This window comes from Harmonia axyridis, chromosome 7 (assembly GCF_914767665.1).
Source record: "Harmonia axyridis chromosome 7, icHarAxyr1.1, whole genome shotgun sequence".
NCBI classification, from domain to species: domain Eukaryota; kingdom Metazoa; phylum Arthropoda; class Insecta; order Coleoptera; family Coccinellidae; genus Harmonia; species Harmonia axyridis.
Genome location: NC_059507.1, coordinates 1,110,370 through 1,126,831, shown reverse-complemented (window position 1 = coordinate 1,126,831; position 16,462 = coordinate 1,110,370). Strand labels below are relative to the sequence as shown.

Below are 16,462 nucleotides of genomic sequence, written 5' to 3'. Positions count from 1 at the left end.
TGGTTCTGATGAAGCTATAAACATAACGTTTTGCACAAAGCTTGACACTCTTATTTTATATTCAGGTAGTTTCACCACGCGACCTATTACATTCCTAAATACATAGGGTGTACCAAAAAAGTGTGAATGACCAAACATGTTTTTTCTTATGGAACACCCTGTTTCTGTGGAATTTTCAGATTGCATGGAATAAATGAACTCACTTGCAAAATCTCATTCAAATAAATTCATTAACTTCCAAACATGAGTTCACTTATTCCATGCAATCAATTCAATGAAAAACAGGGTGGTCATTTATACTTTTTTGGTACACCTAGTGTATTTCGAACCAATTTGAGAATGTAGCTTCAATGGAGGCTCATGATACAGTGTCGAAAAAAAATCGAAAATTTCAACGCCCAACAGTAAAACAGTGTCACGTCAATTGTGGAACACCCTGTATACTTAAAGAATGGAAATAGAATAACTGCCATTCAATTCAGATTTGAATGAATCAAAAATCAAGTAAACACTGAGTCAATGCTATATGATGTAGAAGTTATCAACTCACAGTTTTTTAATACTTTCTTGAGAAAGACTATTTCTAAAAATTTTCGTATTCATCAGATGATTCAGTAACGCACTATTCATAAGAACAAATTTGGTCTAAAAGAGTCAAGCAGCTTCCGAGAGGACCGAACAAATTTGTAGATTACGATAAACGAGAGATTAGGTACCTAGTATTTTGGAATTATCAATTCATAATTTCACGAATGAATCATAGTGTCAATATGAAGGTTATTTCATACAAATTTCATCTGAAAAATCTACAGTTTGTTTAAGTTTCTGCCAGATGGTGTAAAGATTCAGTTTTTGCGCTCTAGTTACGTTTTGCCCAGAAGTCTGTAATTTTGAGCTGGGAATGGTCATAAATTTGTTTTCTCTATATCTGAAGAATTACTCATCCCATAAAACTCAAATTTGGAAGCTTATCTACCACATCTGGCCTCTAGTGATTGATTGCACTTTTGAGGGTGACTATGTTGAAAAATATAGTTGAATTTAAAAAAAATACTATGCTTTTACTGGGCCCGGAACCTATTGAATGAAGTGTTAAATTTGAAAACAAACCTAGAGAACGCTCTCACAATGTATATAGACACTTTTTCTATGGACTTTTTGAACGAATTAACCTATCTTATCTCTTTAGAATGTATGACATCATGAAAAAATAATAATGAAACGAACAATAGATCGCTATTTCAAATATTTATTGAATTGACATTTCGAATGTTTTAATCCCTATAAATCTGTCGATTTAATATGGATCACAATGCAGTTTTTCCACCTTGAGAAATACGTTTTATCGCTTCTATAGATATACAGAAATTTATCAATGGAACGCACACCAATCTTATTGTTTCGATGACCCAGTCTGATAATGATGATAAGAGATATTCCTATGAAGTGCAGATAATTGAACATTGATTGGGACCAGATATATCATTCCATTCAAAGTATAAATAACTTAGGAGTTGCATGTCTGTGACATAAGAAATTATAGCAACTCAAATTTATACTATTATTCATTATTTCTTGTTTTTTCATTTTCACTTTCAGAAGGTATTAATTGTGAAAATTTAAATTCATTTCAATCGCAAATTCCAAAACGTTCTGTGAAAACTCCAAAGATCAGTGAAACAACATCAAAAAAATCGTTTCTTGAAAACTAAACAGCACATAGTCATGGAATTGAAAACACATATTGCCAGGATATTTTTTTTACAGAAAACTTCTAGCATTTCTACTTTCGAAACCATAGATCTGTTTTCAAATCGTCAAGAATTGCCCTTTGTGTTCAAAATTCGAAGCGTTTTTATATAACAAACATGCGAATTTTCCAGCACATTGTATAATTTACCATACAAATTACTCACAATAATGAAGTCTACATTGTTTAATCCATAAAACGGGTTGTTTTGTTGCCTATATCATTCCACGCGAATCGCTAGAGAATTATCGTAGTAATACTGTTGATTACAGGTCCGGAACATTTTCAATTTGTTTCACACCTTTGTTTTAACGTTGTGGAGAGCATGTTTGGTATCACTTAGGGAATGAATTTTTTTTTTCATCACAGGTGGAACGAACTTTCAAAGCAATGTCTCTGATAGATTTGCATCCGAATTTCGTGCAAATAACTCGTTTCAGAAAGCTTATCTGCGATAGACGTATGAGGTTTTCCAATGGGAATGACACAATTTGAAATGGTTATAATTTATAATGACAACAGTGTGTGTCATAGAGTAATAAACATAGATAGAGGAAGTATACGCAATTTTTACATGTCCCCAACATGGTTAGATTACGTTGTCGGATTGTGATATATTTTCAAATCCACAATTTTACTATGTCATTATGAATGTATATTATATTGAATGAAATATATTTATTTGAGTGATTCCCGATTAAATATGCAAATTTGAATATTTGAAATCGGATATTTTTCCTAATTGTCGAATTTATAATGAGCAGAATATTTATTATTTTCTGTATCTACCTGCTGAAATCCAAGGTTTGGCAACTTTTGCTCTCCTAGTGTCATCGGTTGTTTCACGTCGTTTGGCGCGCTTGTAGTTTGTTTTCTAAATTTCTGATATACTAAGATATTTATTTCAATATATTTTGAGTTAGTATGAAACGTTGAGACACTATGGGTCATAAGAAGTGCGTTCTTTGTGGAGAAACTCGCGAATTGGGTGAAATATCGTATCACTGATGTTTTCATTTCCGCGCGCTTCTTGTCAAATTTGATAGTTCATGTTGGGGACAAAATTTGCTTACTGAAAATGACTCAATATGTTTTTATTGCTCTGAGGTCCGTATTATTTTTGACGTTTCAACTGAATAATGTCGTCCATGAATTTTTTCTCTCAGTATTCACAAATGAGTACTGTTTCTGATACAATTTCTAACATTGTTGAAGCGTGTATCTTTCCATGATCAAATGGCACAACCAACTGAACACAAATGACATAAGAAATGTCAAAAATGATACACAGTAATACGTTGTAAAAGATCGTTCAAATTCAAAAACAACAGAATACAAACCAAAATGACATAAAAAGATTTCTGGACGTCCCTGTATACCCAATAATGTGTTTCTCGTTCAAACTGGGTGTAGGACATTGAGCCTGTTCAAAAGCTGTCCCATATCTACACTTACAAAGTATGTCAATGGTGCCCTTTTATGCAAATGATTAAAGCAATGCAAGTTGATATGCTGCTCTGCTGAAAAGAATCCATTTTCGATTCAAATGCGCTGTGCACCATAGGTGTTGAAATTTTAAACACTCTCAAACTTTTCAGACATCTCACAGAACAAATCGAATAGCTCGTAGAGTTTGTTGGGAAAGCAATTACCAGTCTAGTATTCTTTTTCTGGAAACGCTATGAGTTTCATTCATTTCATGTAAAATGTTTCTGAATAAATGTGCAAAATTTCACAGAAACTTAAGGGTGTTTTCCATTTATTTTGTTCGAGAACTTTTACTCAAGATATTAACTTTCGATTTCGACCGACAAAATAATATCAGATATTAGGTATCTTGAGGAATTTTCAGAAAAATAACTGTTCTTCTACTATTCCTGATAGAAAAATTTGAAGAGAGCTTGAAGTAGGGACATAAAAGCATATATCGAAGTGTTTCCAAATAGCCAAACAGGGTTTAGTTAGGAAATTTACGAAAAGTGTGTTTAGAAAAAAAATGCTGTTGAATTGAATGAAGTTTTTTCTTGAATGAACACGATAAGATTAGATAGGTAAGTTAGGTTTATTTCGTAATTTGGATAAATTATCAAGAGTTCTATATCTAATATGTCAATAATTTCAATAGCTTGCTTGAAAGGATTGTTGAAAGTTTTTATAGCTAGATTTATAAGCCCAATACGCTCTATTAGTGGTGACGTCACACACCGCCATTTTAGTTCTCCTGTCAGTGTTCGGAATCCAAACAAACAAATTTTCATTCAAATTAGTACGTTGTCGTTGAAGAAATTGGCTTATTTTGTTAAATAAGATTATTTAAGCAACGATTTTACTATTAATTGAAGGAACGAGATCAATGCCAGTAAGTTCGAACTTGAAGTTCAACTAATAAACACGGCTTTTTACAAAATCTGGGGAATGATACATGATTCAAATTTACTGGTATCATCCTCGTTCCTTCTGTCTATCAATTAATACCGAAATCGTTCCTTAAATACTCTTATTTATGAAAATAAGCCAATTCCTTCAACGACACCGTACTTATTTGAATGACAATTTATTTGTTTGAATTCCGAATACTGACAGGAGAACCAAAAATGGCGATGTGTGACGTCACACTAATAGAGCGTATTGAGGAGACACAGCCGCAAATGTGTGAATTTGTCATGGAGAATTTCATGAAAATGTTGTGTTGTTGCAACCATAGCCTTGGCTGCCAATTGGCTGACATAGGTTTACATCGATAATGGCATACCTTCCTTTTTTCAATGAAATAAACATCCATTGAAATTTTCTTGATATACTCGTTTTTTTTTTCAATATCAAAATGAAACTTCTTTTTGGAAACCCTTTGTCACTATCATTTTTTCATTAAACCCTCACGAGTAGAGGAAGGAGAAAATGTCAATTAGTTGTTTTTTTCATTATTGAAAGTTAAAATGAAAAAATAATTGTATGTACAGGGTGGGCAAATTTCGATGTTTTAGCTCTACAACTTTTAAACCAGAGGAGATAGACAAAATCTGATACCCTATTGTCGGTCTCTAATTAACAAGGGTTGTATTCATTTTTGGCCACCTTCTTTTGTTTTCGAGTTATAAGCGAAAATTGGAAAAATGACGATATCGAAAAATATTTATATCTCCGCTAATACTGATGATAGAGCTCTGAAATTAAAACATTATAGAGGCACTTTTTTTACGTAGAATCCAGTGGCGTGCTTGTCTTTTCAAAAGGGTTTTTAATTACGAAGCTATGACCCAAAGTTATGTTTTTTCAAATGGGAACACTAGATTTCTGTTCAATTTTAAAGCTTAATTTTTCCTGATTTCAAAAATTTATAACATCGTATGATTCGTATCAATATAAATAATAGAAAATGATCAGATCTCAGAAAAAGAGACCGAGAATAGGATATAAGATTTTGTCTATCTCCTCTGGTTTAAAAGTTGTACTGCTAAAACATCGAAATTTGCCCACCCTGTACTCGTATTAGCTGGGAGTCTAGTTTTACAGTTGCAATAAACCCATTGTTACTGTTTTTTTTCTGATTATCACCTAGTACATTTATTTATCTCAATTGAAATTTGAAGTGACATCGAGAAACATAGGGGTCTAAATGAAAATCTTCAGTGCAACATCGATTCCACTCACTCTTTCAAAGTATCCAACGAAATGTTTATCGAATTCACCATGACAGCACAATTATTATTCCGTTCAGCACCCCACGCGATGCCGATTTTTTTCCAATTTCTTCTACACCTTTACAGAGTGCCAATTCCACACAAACAAAACCTTCAACACAATACAAGAAACAAGAAAAACACATGTTCCATACCGTGACACCGGAACGACTGAAGCTGGCTGGATCTGCATCGGTTTCTTCGAAAACATAAGACCGATGATGATAACGATGATATCGGATAAGATATCCGATCTATACGGTATGCGATAATATGACGGTTTTGCCACTTCACGTTCGCGTTCATCTCGAAGAGGCGACAATGACGTATGATGTCACCTTTGGAGACATTGTTTATGTTTACGTTTGCAGTTTGCGAACTCGGAAATTCGATATTTTCCGCCGACTGAGGATAGTCTGAGCGGGAATGACACCGAAGGTTAGAAGGTTCGAGTTATTGCTTCTCGATGAATTTATAACAGAGTTTGATGTGTACCTACATCCGTCAGACTGAGTATCGATTTGAATTGTTATTGTACAATTTGTTCCTAAATTTGAAGTAAAAACGGATAAATTTAAGAAAAAAAAATCCTATTAACTTGGGCCCTTAAACGCTTTGTTTTCGAGATACACGTTGTTAAATTTTGAATTTTTTTCAATTTTTTTCTCTGATAGCCCTTCCCTTCACAAGATATTCAACTTAAATTTGGCAGAGGTAATTCAATTCAAACTTTTCATCATGAAATCTGCTAATTTTCAATGCAAATCTACAGCGTGATATTTTTTTTGGAACAGTGCCCACTGGTATAGGGTGTTTTTTTCGAGGTATATAACTTTAAGTTGGCATTACTGTTCAAGATGGCGACCGATTTAACAGCTGTCAACTGATTTATTCTCAGTTTGGTTTGGCAATTCATCATGAATAGACTCACGCCTGAACAACGCTTGCAAATAGTGCAATTGCATTTCGAAAATAATGGTTCTGTGCGGAATACGTATCGCGCACTACGACCATTTTATTTTGTTTAGCGATGAAGCGCACTTCTGGTTGAATAGCTACGTCAACAAACAAAACTGCCGCATTTGGAGTGAAACACCGTTGCATCCAGAAAAACTGACTGTTTGGTGCGCTTTATGGGCTGGTGAAAACATTGGTCCGTACTTCTTCAAAAACGATGATGACCAGAACGTTACAGTCAATGGTGATCGGTATAGAGCCATGATTACTAACTTTTTCATTCCTGAATTGAACAACCATGATGTCCAGGAGCTGTGGTTCCAACAAGACGGTGCAACATGTTACACAGCTCGTGCCACAATCGATTTATTGAAAGACACGTTTGGTGACCGCCTAATTTCACGTTTTGGACCTGTGAATTGGTCTCCAAGATCTTGTGATTTAACTCCGCTAGACTACTTTCTGTGGGGCTATGTAAAGTCATTGGTCTATGCGGATAAGCCACAAACCCTTGACCATTTGGAAGACAACATTCGCCGTGTTATTGCCGATATACGGCCACAAATGTTGGAAAAAGTAATCGAAAATTGGACGTCCAGATTGGACTACATCCGAGCCAGCCGTGGCGGTCATATGCCAGAAATCATATTTAAAATGTAATGCCACAAGATTATCTTGCGGATGAATAAAATTCATGTCAATCGAATAATCCATCGTTGTTTTATTGCAATTTAAAGTTCTACAGCTCAAACAAACACCCTTTATAATGTGAGATGTGATTTATTGTTCGGTATTATACAGCGATTCAAAATCAAGGAATCCACTCAGTCGTTTCATCGTTTCAAGATTGTGCCTGCAATCGCGAATCGAAACAGAAACCGGAAAAATCCCCTAGCTAAAACTCGAAAAATTATTGCTAGAGACGACAAGACGTGAATCTTGAATGCATAAATATACATACAATGGAAATTAATTTCAATCACTAAATCCATCATGCCTGCGCTGGTACTGCCGCCATTATAAGTGGTATTTATTCCTTCGGATGATTTATACGCACGTATCCAGTCTTCATGACCTCAGCGTAACAATGCGAGTCTTGCTCTGAGATGAAAAAAACGCGCAAATAAAAAGATTCGCGTCTCTTGCAGACATTTCACTGGGCCCATAAACTGGCAACTTCAATTAAAGGTAATTAAATCGGGTAACTAAAACTATAGCAGTCGGATGGTTCTATATGATTACCATGAAATTATTGACAGACTCGTATGTGCTCTGTGTAATATCAAGTTACCATTCGCGACCTTGAATATAAGCAAAAAAGTCCTAAATTTTGAATTGAGAATTGTCTCTCATTCTGTTGCTAATCCGTTTTTGAATTTTGAACTTGTGGAAGAATATATCAATGCCTTCTACACTTTTATTAAGAATAACCATAATAAGCTCTAATTTATCACGATCATAAAGAAATAAACATAGATAGAGGGAGTATCTATACACTGTGTCCGTAAAGTATGGAACAAATTCATTTTTAGTTAAACAGACCATTTTAAGAAATAATCCTGAAACACGTCGATTTTTTATTTTAATTTATCGTATTTTAAAATAATAATCTAATATGCAGGGTGATTTACTTTCGAGTAATGACATCACCGTCATTGTTACATTTTTAGATTAATAAAAATGAGCTGTTTCCAAACATGTTTGGTACTTGTGGTCTAGCAGACCGGATGAAATTATTTCCTATTTTTATACATTTTTATTAATCTAAAAATGTAACAAACTATAGGGTGTTACATTCAAACCAATTACCGCTAGACAATAAGTATTTTTGATAATATTGTTAATTTAACTAATAAAGAATGTTACGCGTTACTTTATGAGCACACACAAAACTATTGTATTTTTGTCCACCCTGTACCAATTGGAATCAACATGTGATACATTTTTGGAATCAGCTCAGCTAGAGTAATCGGAAAATTGAGACAAAATTACGGTGACGTCATTACTCGAAAGTAATTCACCCTGTATATTAGATTATTATTTTAAAATACGGTAAATTAAAATAAAAAACCAACGTGTTTCTGGATTATTTCTTAAAATGGTCTGTTTAGCTAAAAATGAATTTCTTCCATACTTTACGGACACAGTGTTTATACATTCAGGTGATGTTACATTTTGTATAGCAGTTTATAATACAAAATGCATTACAAACTAAACCGAAAACGAATTGGCGAATGCGACGGTATGAAACTAATAATGACAACAAATCGAGAAAAATGATTTAAAAATTTATTTCTCCAAACAAAACAACAGATAATCATGAAATTAAAAACATATAGTTTCGATGGTATGGAATAGGTACAATATTTTTCAGCGTGAAATTTTCTTTCGGATTCCGGAATGAAGAAGGATGGCGGCATATTTTTCAAAATACTTAACAATGACAATTCACATATTCATCGGAAAAAATTAGTGTCAGAAGTGGGATTCGAACCCACGCCCACAGAGTGGACTGCGACCTGAACGCAGCGCCTTAGACCACTCGGCCATCCTGACAGTTGGATACATATATGGTAGAATATAAACTAACGTTAGTTTGAAAGATAGTAAGCTTCCGATCATAAAACAGATATAAAATAGCGTAGTATCGACGTTCAAGAAGCACTTTACTCAAAATTCAGTATACTTTCAATATTTCAATTCTTCTTCTTCTTTCTCTATGATAGGCACAATTGCCTGTTTATTCTTCATAACTCGCCTACTCTCAATGGACGGTGAGATTATCGCTCCATCGCTTTCGTGGTCTTCCCAAACTTCTTCTTCCAATGGGGGGGGGGGGGGATTCATCACGTGCTATCCGTACTATTCTTCGTTGGTCCATTCGGCTTATGTGGTCGTTCCATTCCATCTTTCGGGCTAGCAGTGCTAGCACCCAATCGCTGATATTGTCCACTCCACATGTCCGCCTCACGTTGTCACTTCGTTCTCTGTCGAATAGAGTCTTTCCAGCGATTTTCCGCAAGATCTTCATTTCGCCGACCTCCAAGATCCTTTTTGTTTTTGCTGTATCTGGTCGTGTTTCCGCTGTGTATGTCATTATAGGTCTTATGACAGATTTATATATTCGTGCCTTAGTCTCAGTGTGTAGGTATTTATTTTCTCTAATTCTGTGGTTATTCCGTTCATTCTTCCACATCTTGTAGAACAAAATCGTGCGAGAATATATCAGAAACGCACAGTTTTCATGGTTATATTTTATTATTCTATATTGGTACTCCGAACTTTCCGCCACGGCTTTATCTGTCAATTCATCAATTTTCCTTAAAGAAATCATTTCTGCCAACCAACATTTTTCAATGCAAAAATCACTAAAATATATTTATGGAAATATTTCATTAGTTTCAATGAAAATGCAATGAATTAGAGAAAATAATGTATAATACTCGTACAGAAGGCTCATTCTACCACTCGTTCATTCCAAAACTCGCCACTTCGTGGCTCGTTTTTGAATTTTGAACTCGTGGAAGAATATCAATGCCTACTGCACTTGTATTATAAATAACTATTCTCTAATTCTGTGGTTATTCCGTTCATTCTTCCACATCTTGTAGAACAAAATCGTGCGAGAATATATCAGAAACGCACAGTTTTCATGGTTATATTTTATTATTCTTTGTTGACACTCCGAACTTTCCGCCACGGCTTTATCTGTCAATTCATCAATTTGTCTTAAAGAAATCATTTCTGCCAACCAACATTTTTCAATGCAAAAATCACTAAAATATATTTATGGAAATATTTCATTAATTTCAATGAAAATGCAATGAATTAGAGAAAATAATGTATAATACTCGTACAGAAGGCTCATTCTACCACTCGTTCATTCCAAAACTCGCCACTTCGTGGCTCGTTTTTGAATTTTGAACTCGTGGAAGAATATCAATGCCTACTGCACTTGTATTATAAATAACTATTCTCTAATTCTGTGGTTATTCCGTTCATTCTTCCACATCTTGTAGAACAAAATCGTGCGAGAATATATCAGAAACGCACAGTTTTCATGGTTATATTTTATTATTCTTTGTTGACACTCCGAACTTTCCGCCACGGCTTTATCTGTCAATTCATCAAATTGCCTTAAAGAAATCAGTTCTGCCAACCAACATTTTCCAATGCAAAAATCACTAAATTATATTTATGGAAATATTTCATTAATTTCAATGAAAATGCAATGAATTAGAGAAAATAATGTATAATACTCGTACAGAAGGCTCCGAGGAAGGCTCATTCTACCACTCGTTCATTCCAAAACTCGCCACTTCGTGGCTCGTTTTTGAATTTTGAACTCGTGGAAGAATATCAATGCCTTCTGCACTTGTATTATAAATAACTATTTCCATATCGTGTCATTCAAACAACCAGCAACCCTCAGTGCTTTGTTTGTTTGTTGTCTGACTTCCAACTCAATGTCCCCATATCCAGAGAGTTCGATACCTAGGTATTTAAACTTCATTTCCTGTTGAATAATTTTATCATCGACAACAAGTTTGCATCTGATTGGTATTTTAGATGTTGTCAAGCTTTTTGTTTTGGATGCAGAATATTTCAATTGAAAATGAATATTCCCGATTTAGATTGGTTCGAAAATGCCTAATTTTTCGATTGACTGGCGTTGCACAAATATGCACATACGAGCAATCTCGTTGCGTGAGTTTGCCTGGAGTGGCAACACACAAGTGTGTCCCTGGCTTTAGGTTCAACGTTGAAATCGAAATAGTTACTATGATTTATGTCTCGGCTTTTTCAGGTTCATTGAAGTGATCGGAACTGAGGATAATTTAAGGTAATTGTTATAATTTCCAACATTTTTCAAGTGGCTGAGCAGATCGTTCGTCAGTCTCAGATGGCTGAATTTTGCAATTGAACTTATTCTCAAGACGGATCTCCGCATCATCTGCAGGCCATACAAATTTAGTGAGGGACTTTCTTCTTTCGATATAATACTACAGGGTGAAACTCTGTTCCTTGAAATTTGTGTCAAGACCAGAATCCTGCCTAAAATTCCTAAATACGACACATCTGGCAGCAATTCAGAGTAATCACCACAAGCGAATTTTGTCCCCAACATGAAGTGTCAAACTTGACATAAGGAGGGAAATGAAAACACATTAGTGATACAATAATTCACTCAATTCGCGGGTTTACCCACAAAAAACACACTTATTATATCCCATAGTGAATCAAAGATTCATATTTACTCAAAATATTAGTTGTACAACTTTGCTTCCGCCGTTGTGCAATAGATGGCTGTAGCGGTAAGTTGTGGTCGAAATAAATAGATCGAAGATGTCATATAATAAGCTTAGATATTTGTAAACATAACGCCATCGAAATAATAGTCGATTTGTGTCTGCATCATAAAGTTATTTTCGATTAAACATATCCGCTTAGGTTTTAATTTTCTGCTTTAATATGATGGAATCAGCGGCTGAGGCTCATCAAATGCTCTCAAATGCCTAAAGTGAGGCCGCTATTAGTGAAATAATGTGCCGAGAGTGGTTTCAACGCTTCAAGAACGGTCATTTTGACGTCGAATATGCAGACTTACTTCTTCTTATAAATTCGGCAATTAGGGAGAATATCGAATTTCAAATATTCAAATTTTCGTATTTAATCGCGAATCACTCAAATAAATGTATTTCTTTCATTCAATATAATATACACTGTGTCCGTAAAGAATGGAACAAATTCATTTTCAGCAAAACAGACCATTTCAAGGAATAATCCTGAAACACATCGATTTCTTATTTTTATTTACCGTATTTTAAAATAATAATCTAATATACAGGGTGAATTACTTTCGAGTAATGACGTCACCGTCATTTTTTTTAAATGGAACACCCCCATTTTGTCTCAATTTTCCGATTACTCTAGCTGAGCTGATTCCAAAAATGTATCACATGTTGATTCCAATTGGTACAGGCTGGACAAAAATACAATACTTTTGTTTGTGCTCATAAAGTAACGCGTAACATTCTTTACTAGTTAAATTAACATTATTATCAAAAATACTTATTGTTTATCGGCAATAAACAAATAATGACATTTCACAAAAAACTTTACGACTATGTTTTTTTTAAAATTGATAAGAAATAATTCCTTTCATATTCTATCTGCTAGACCACAAGTACCAAACATGTTTGGAAATAACTCATTTTTATCAGTCTAAAAATGTAACAAATAACAGGGTGTTACATTCAAACCAATTGCTGTTAGACAATAAGTATTTTTGATAATATTGTTAATTTAACTAATAAAGAATGTTACGCGTTACTTTATGAGCACACACAAAACTATTGTATTTTTGTCCACCCTGTACCAATTGGAATCAACATGTGATACATTTTTGGAATCAGCTCAGCTAGAGTAATCGGAAAATTGAGACAAAATGGGGGTATTCCATTTAACAAAAAATGACGGTGACGTCATTACTCGAAAGTTATTCATTATTTTAAAATACGGTATATTAAAATAAAAAAATCGACGTGTTTCAGGATTATTTCTTAAAATGGTCTGTTTAAATGGAAATGAATTTGTTCCATACTTCACGGACACAGTGTATATTCATAATGATATAGTAAAATTGTGAATTTAAAAATATATCACAATCCCACAGAATCATCCAAGCAAGTTTGAGACACGTATACTCCCTTTATCTGTGTTTGTGACTCTATGATCAGCATCCCCTGCATCACAGAACAAGCTGGCAAAACGTCAATATGAAATAACGGAGCAATCTTCGATCTCTCGATTACTAAACGAACAAATTAATAAATCGAAAAGAAGCTGATCGGAATGCATTGAACAAATTACCGGCCGGATTCCTCAACCCATCAGGATTCGAAGAAGAGATTCCAAGATATGGAAATGGCAAAAGTACCGTCGACTGACGTTCCAGTCCAGATATACACATCACAGTCACGAGGTGGGCAGTAAAGTTGGTACGCTATCTTTACCAAGTAATTATACACTTGTTGAAATAATTACGTGGAATTCAGACAGTACGCAATCAGAGTTATGGGTCGTCGTAAAATCTGTACAACTTTATTGCCTCTTGCAGACAGACGAAAGGATGGACAGTAGCGTTTCTAGACATGTCTGAATGCTGGCATGGTGATTTTTTTTTTATTATTTCCTCGGGTTGATAATCATAGCTAAAGAGAGAACATACGTCATTTCCAGTGAGCGTATCGTGTCCTCACCATAAGGTGGGTCATAAAAGTTTTTACAGCAATTCCCGCTGTTTCAAAAAATTTAAAATAATTTGCCATTTCAGTGACAATTCAATTTGCGATTGCGTCATGATCATAGAGTAATAAACATAGATAGAGGTAGTATACGCAATTTTTACATGTTCCCAACATCCCAACATGGTTAGATTACGTTGTCGGGTTGTGATATATTTTCAAATCCACAATTTGACTATATCCATATGAAGGTAACGGGTGTTTTTTTTCGAGGTATATAACTTTAAGTTGGCATTACTCTTCAAGATGGCGACCGATTTAACACCTGTCAAGAGATTTATTATCAGTTTGGTTTGGCAATTCATCATGAATAGACTCACGCCTGAACAACGCTTGCAAATAGTGCAATTTTATTTCGAAAATAATGGTTCTGTGCGGAATACGTATCGCGCATTTTATTTTGTTTAGCGATGAAGCGCACTTCTGCTTGAATGGCTACGTCAACAAACAAAACTGCCGCATTTGGAGTGAAGCTAATCCTCAAGTGTATGTCGAAACACCGTTACATCCAGAAAAACTGACTGTTTGGTGCGCTTTATGGGCTGGTGGAATCATTGGTCCGTACTTCTTCAAAAACGATGATGGCCAGAACGTTACAGTCAATGGTGATCGGTATAGAGCCGTGATTACTAGCTTTTTCATTCCTGAATCGAACAACCATGATGTCCAGGAGCTGTGGTTCCAACAAGACGGCCGTTACATCCAGAAAAACTGACTGTTTGGTGCGCTTTATGGGCTGGTGGAATCATTGGTCCGTCACACAGCTCGTGCCACAATCAGTTTATTTAAAGACACGTTTGGTGACCGCCTAATTTCACGTTTTGGACCTGTGAATTGGCCTCCAAGATCTTGTGATTTAACACCGCTAGACTACTTTCTGTGGGGCTATGTAAAGTCATTGGTCTATGCGGATAAGCCACAAATCCTTGACCATTTGGAAGACAACATTCACCGCGTTATTGCCGATATACGGCCACAAATGTTGTAAAAAGTCATCGAAAATTGGACGTCCAGATTGGACTACATCCGAGCCAGCCGTGGCGGTCATATGCCAGAAATCATATTTGAAATGTAATGCCACAAGATTATCTTGCGGATGAATAAAATTCATGTCAATCGAATAATCCATCGTTGTTTTATTGCAATTTGAAGTTCTATAGCTCTAAAAAGTTCATATTGGCGACAAAATTAGCTTACTGAAAATGACATATGCTCCCTCTATCTATGTTTATTACTCTGAAGGACCATAGAGATCCGACAGCGCTCTATTCATCGTGAAATAAAGAAATACTTGGCCATCTAACGCCAATATAACATCAAGCACCCAATGTTTACTCCCAGCCCACGATGGTATCAATGGCGTTCAAGAGTATCATTTAACTCATCCAGTTAATTGTAATCAAGTCGATATTAGCCACGAACATCCGTTTGTCAGATGAAGGGGGAAGTCGGCTTATGCACTGCGGAACCGGATGCCCCATTTAACAATTAACCACCTCTCCCCCCCTATCTTTTAATACGTCGTAGGCTCGTTCTTCAGCCACATATTCTCTACCGATGAACTCATTTCGAAACTAACGATTCCGCCAAGTCCGCAATTTTTGCATATGAAAGAGAGAAGAGAGACGTCGAGGATGTTACTTGATGACACAAAAATAATCGATTAGGTTTGGCCGGTTGGATTTTCAGAGTCGAGCGTGTTGTTGCTAAACGAGGAATTGAATTGAATGGGTGGAATATGGATTTTCCCCTAGAATATGTTTCGTCAGCAGCGATTCAGCTATGAATAACCACCATAAGAGGTGTCATTTTGAAAGGCCAGCTATCTGGGAAGCTGTTTCTTTTAAAGCTGGTATCTTCTGACATTTGACAGGCAAATACAAAGCCATTACTAAAAATGGAACGATACAAGTGTCAACAACGTTTTGAAATTGCTGAAATTCACTTCGAAAATGGTGTAAATTTTGCAGTCACAGTTGCAAAACTAAAGTATTTTTGGGTTGTCATGAAGCTCCTTCTTGCAAGGAAATAGTGAAAATTTTAGCTGTTGGGACAAGCTAGTGATGTAAAGAATTGAAACCGTATGCATCGCTCAAGAACAACTGACAATATTGGTGCTGTAGCTTGTAGTGTTCACGGAGACCAGATCAGTACATTATTTCAGAAATTATAGAAAAAATTTGAAATTTTCGAAGATGATTTTTTCATTATCACAATGAACCTCTTATTGGAAAACTCATCATATAATGAGATATTTGAAAAAATCGAAAAACGGATAAAACAAAAACACACAATCACAATAAGTACATCAGTAACGTAGAAAAGGGTTGACAACACAAACATTAGAAATATTTAGTAGTTAATTGCTACAGAGAATGAACATTAACTGAATCCATAGAAAAAAACCTGCCCTGATCATGAATCTGTTGTGTTCAGTTGCATTTTGTGGCACAGATAGATACACACTTCTATCTCCTCTAATCAAAAAAAAAAAGACGACGTAGAATCTCAACAATTTCAAAACATCTTCCTCTAACACAGGTGGAAATTCATCACGTTCCAAATAAAACCCTACAAGTAGAAAACTCCGTCTCGAAGATGCACCAAAACTGTCTCACCCGAAGTATGAACAATCCCAGAGCGAACTTGACCCAGAAAGAAGAATCGTAAACTGAACAAAAAAAACCTCTCAACTGCAACTTTCGACCCAAAGTAACCTGCTTGTGCTCATTCGCATAGCGCAGTCATCGAAGGAAAGTGATCTGGCT

General features: G+C 35.3%; 1 protein-coding gene and 1 non-coding gene across 13 annotated transcripts in view; both read right to left on the bottom strand.

The window, feature by feature from the left end:
• The window catches only part of LOC123683871 (SH3 and multiple ankyrin repeat domains protein 3), a 124,529-nt gene that overhangs the window by 44,354 nt on the left and 63,713 nt on the right, over positions 1–16,462 (bottom strand). For 4 of the 12 annotated variants that reach the window (XM_045622836.1, XM_045622838.1, XM_045622839.1 and 1 more), the window contains exon 1: positions 5,402–5,620. The exons of 1 other annotated variant lie outside the window; for it this stretch is intronic. In XM_045622836.1, coding sequence (XP_045478792.1) covers positions 5,402–5,442 — 41 coding nt within the window. In that variant the 5' untranslated portion in view covers positions 5,443–5,620. Of the gene's footprint in view, positions 1–5,401; positions 5,624–16,462 lie in introns of those variants that run through there. 7 more of the 12 variants (XM_045622833.1, XM_045622835.1, XM_045622842.1 and 4 more) reach the window with 3 other exon arrangements.
• Positions 8,861–8,943, bottom strand: Trnal-cag. The gene has a single exon. It is a non-coding gene; the product is annotated as a tRNA-Leu (tRNA).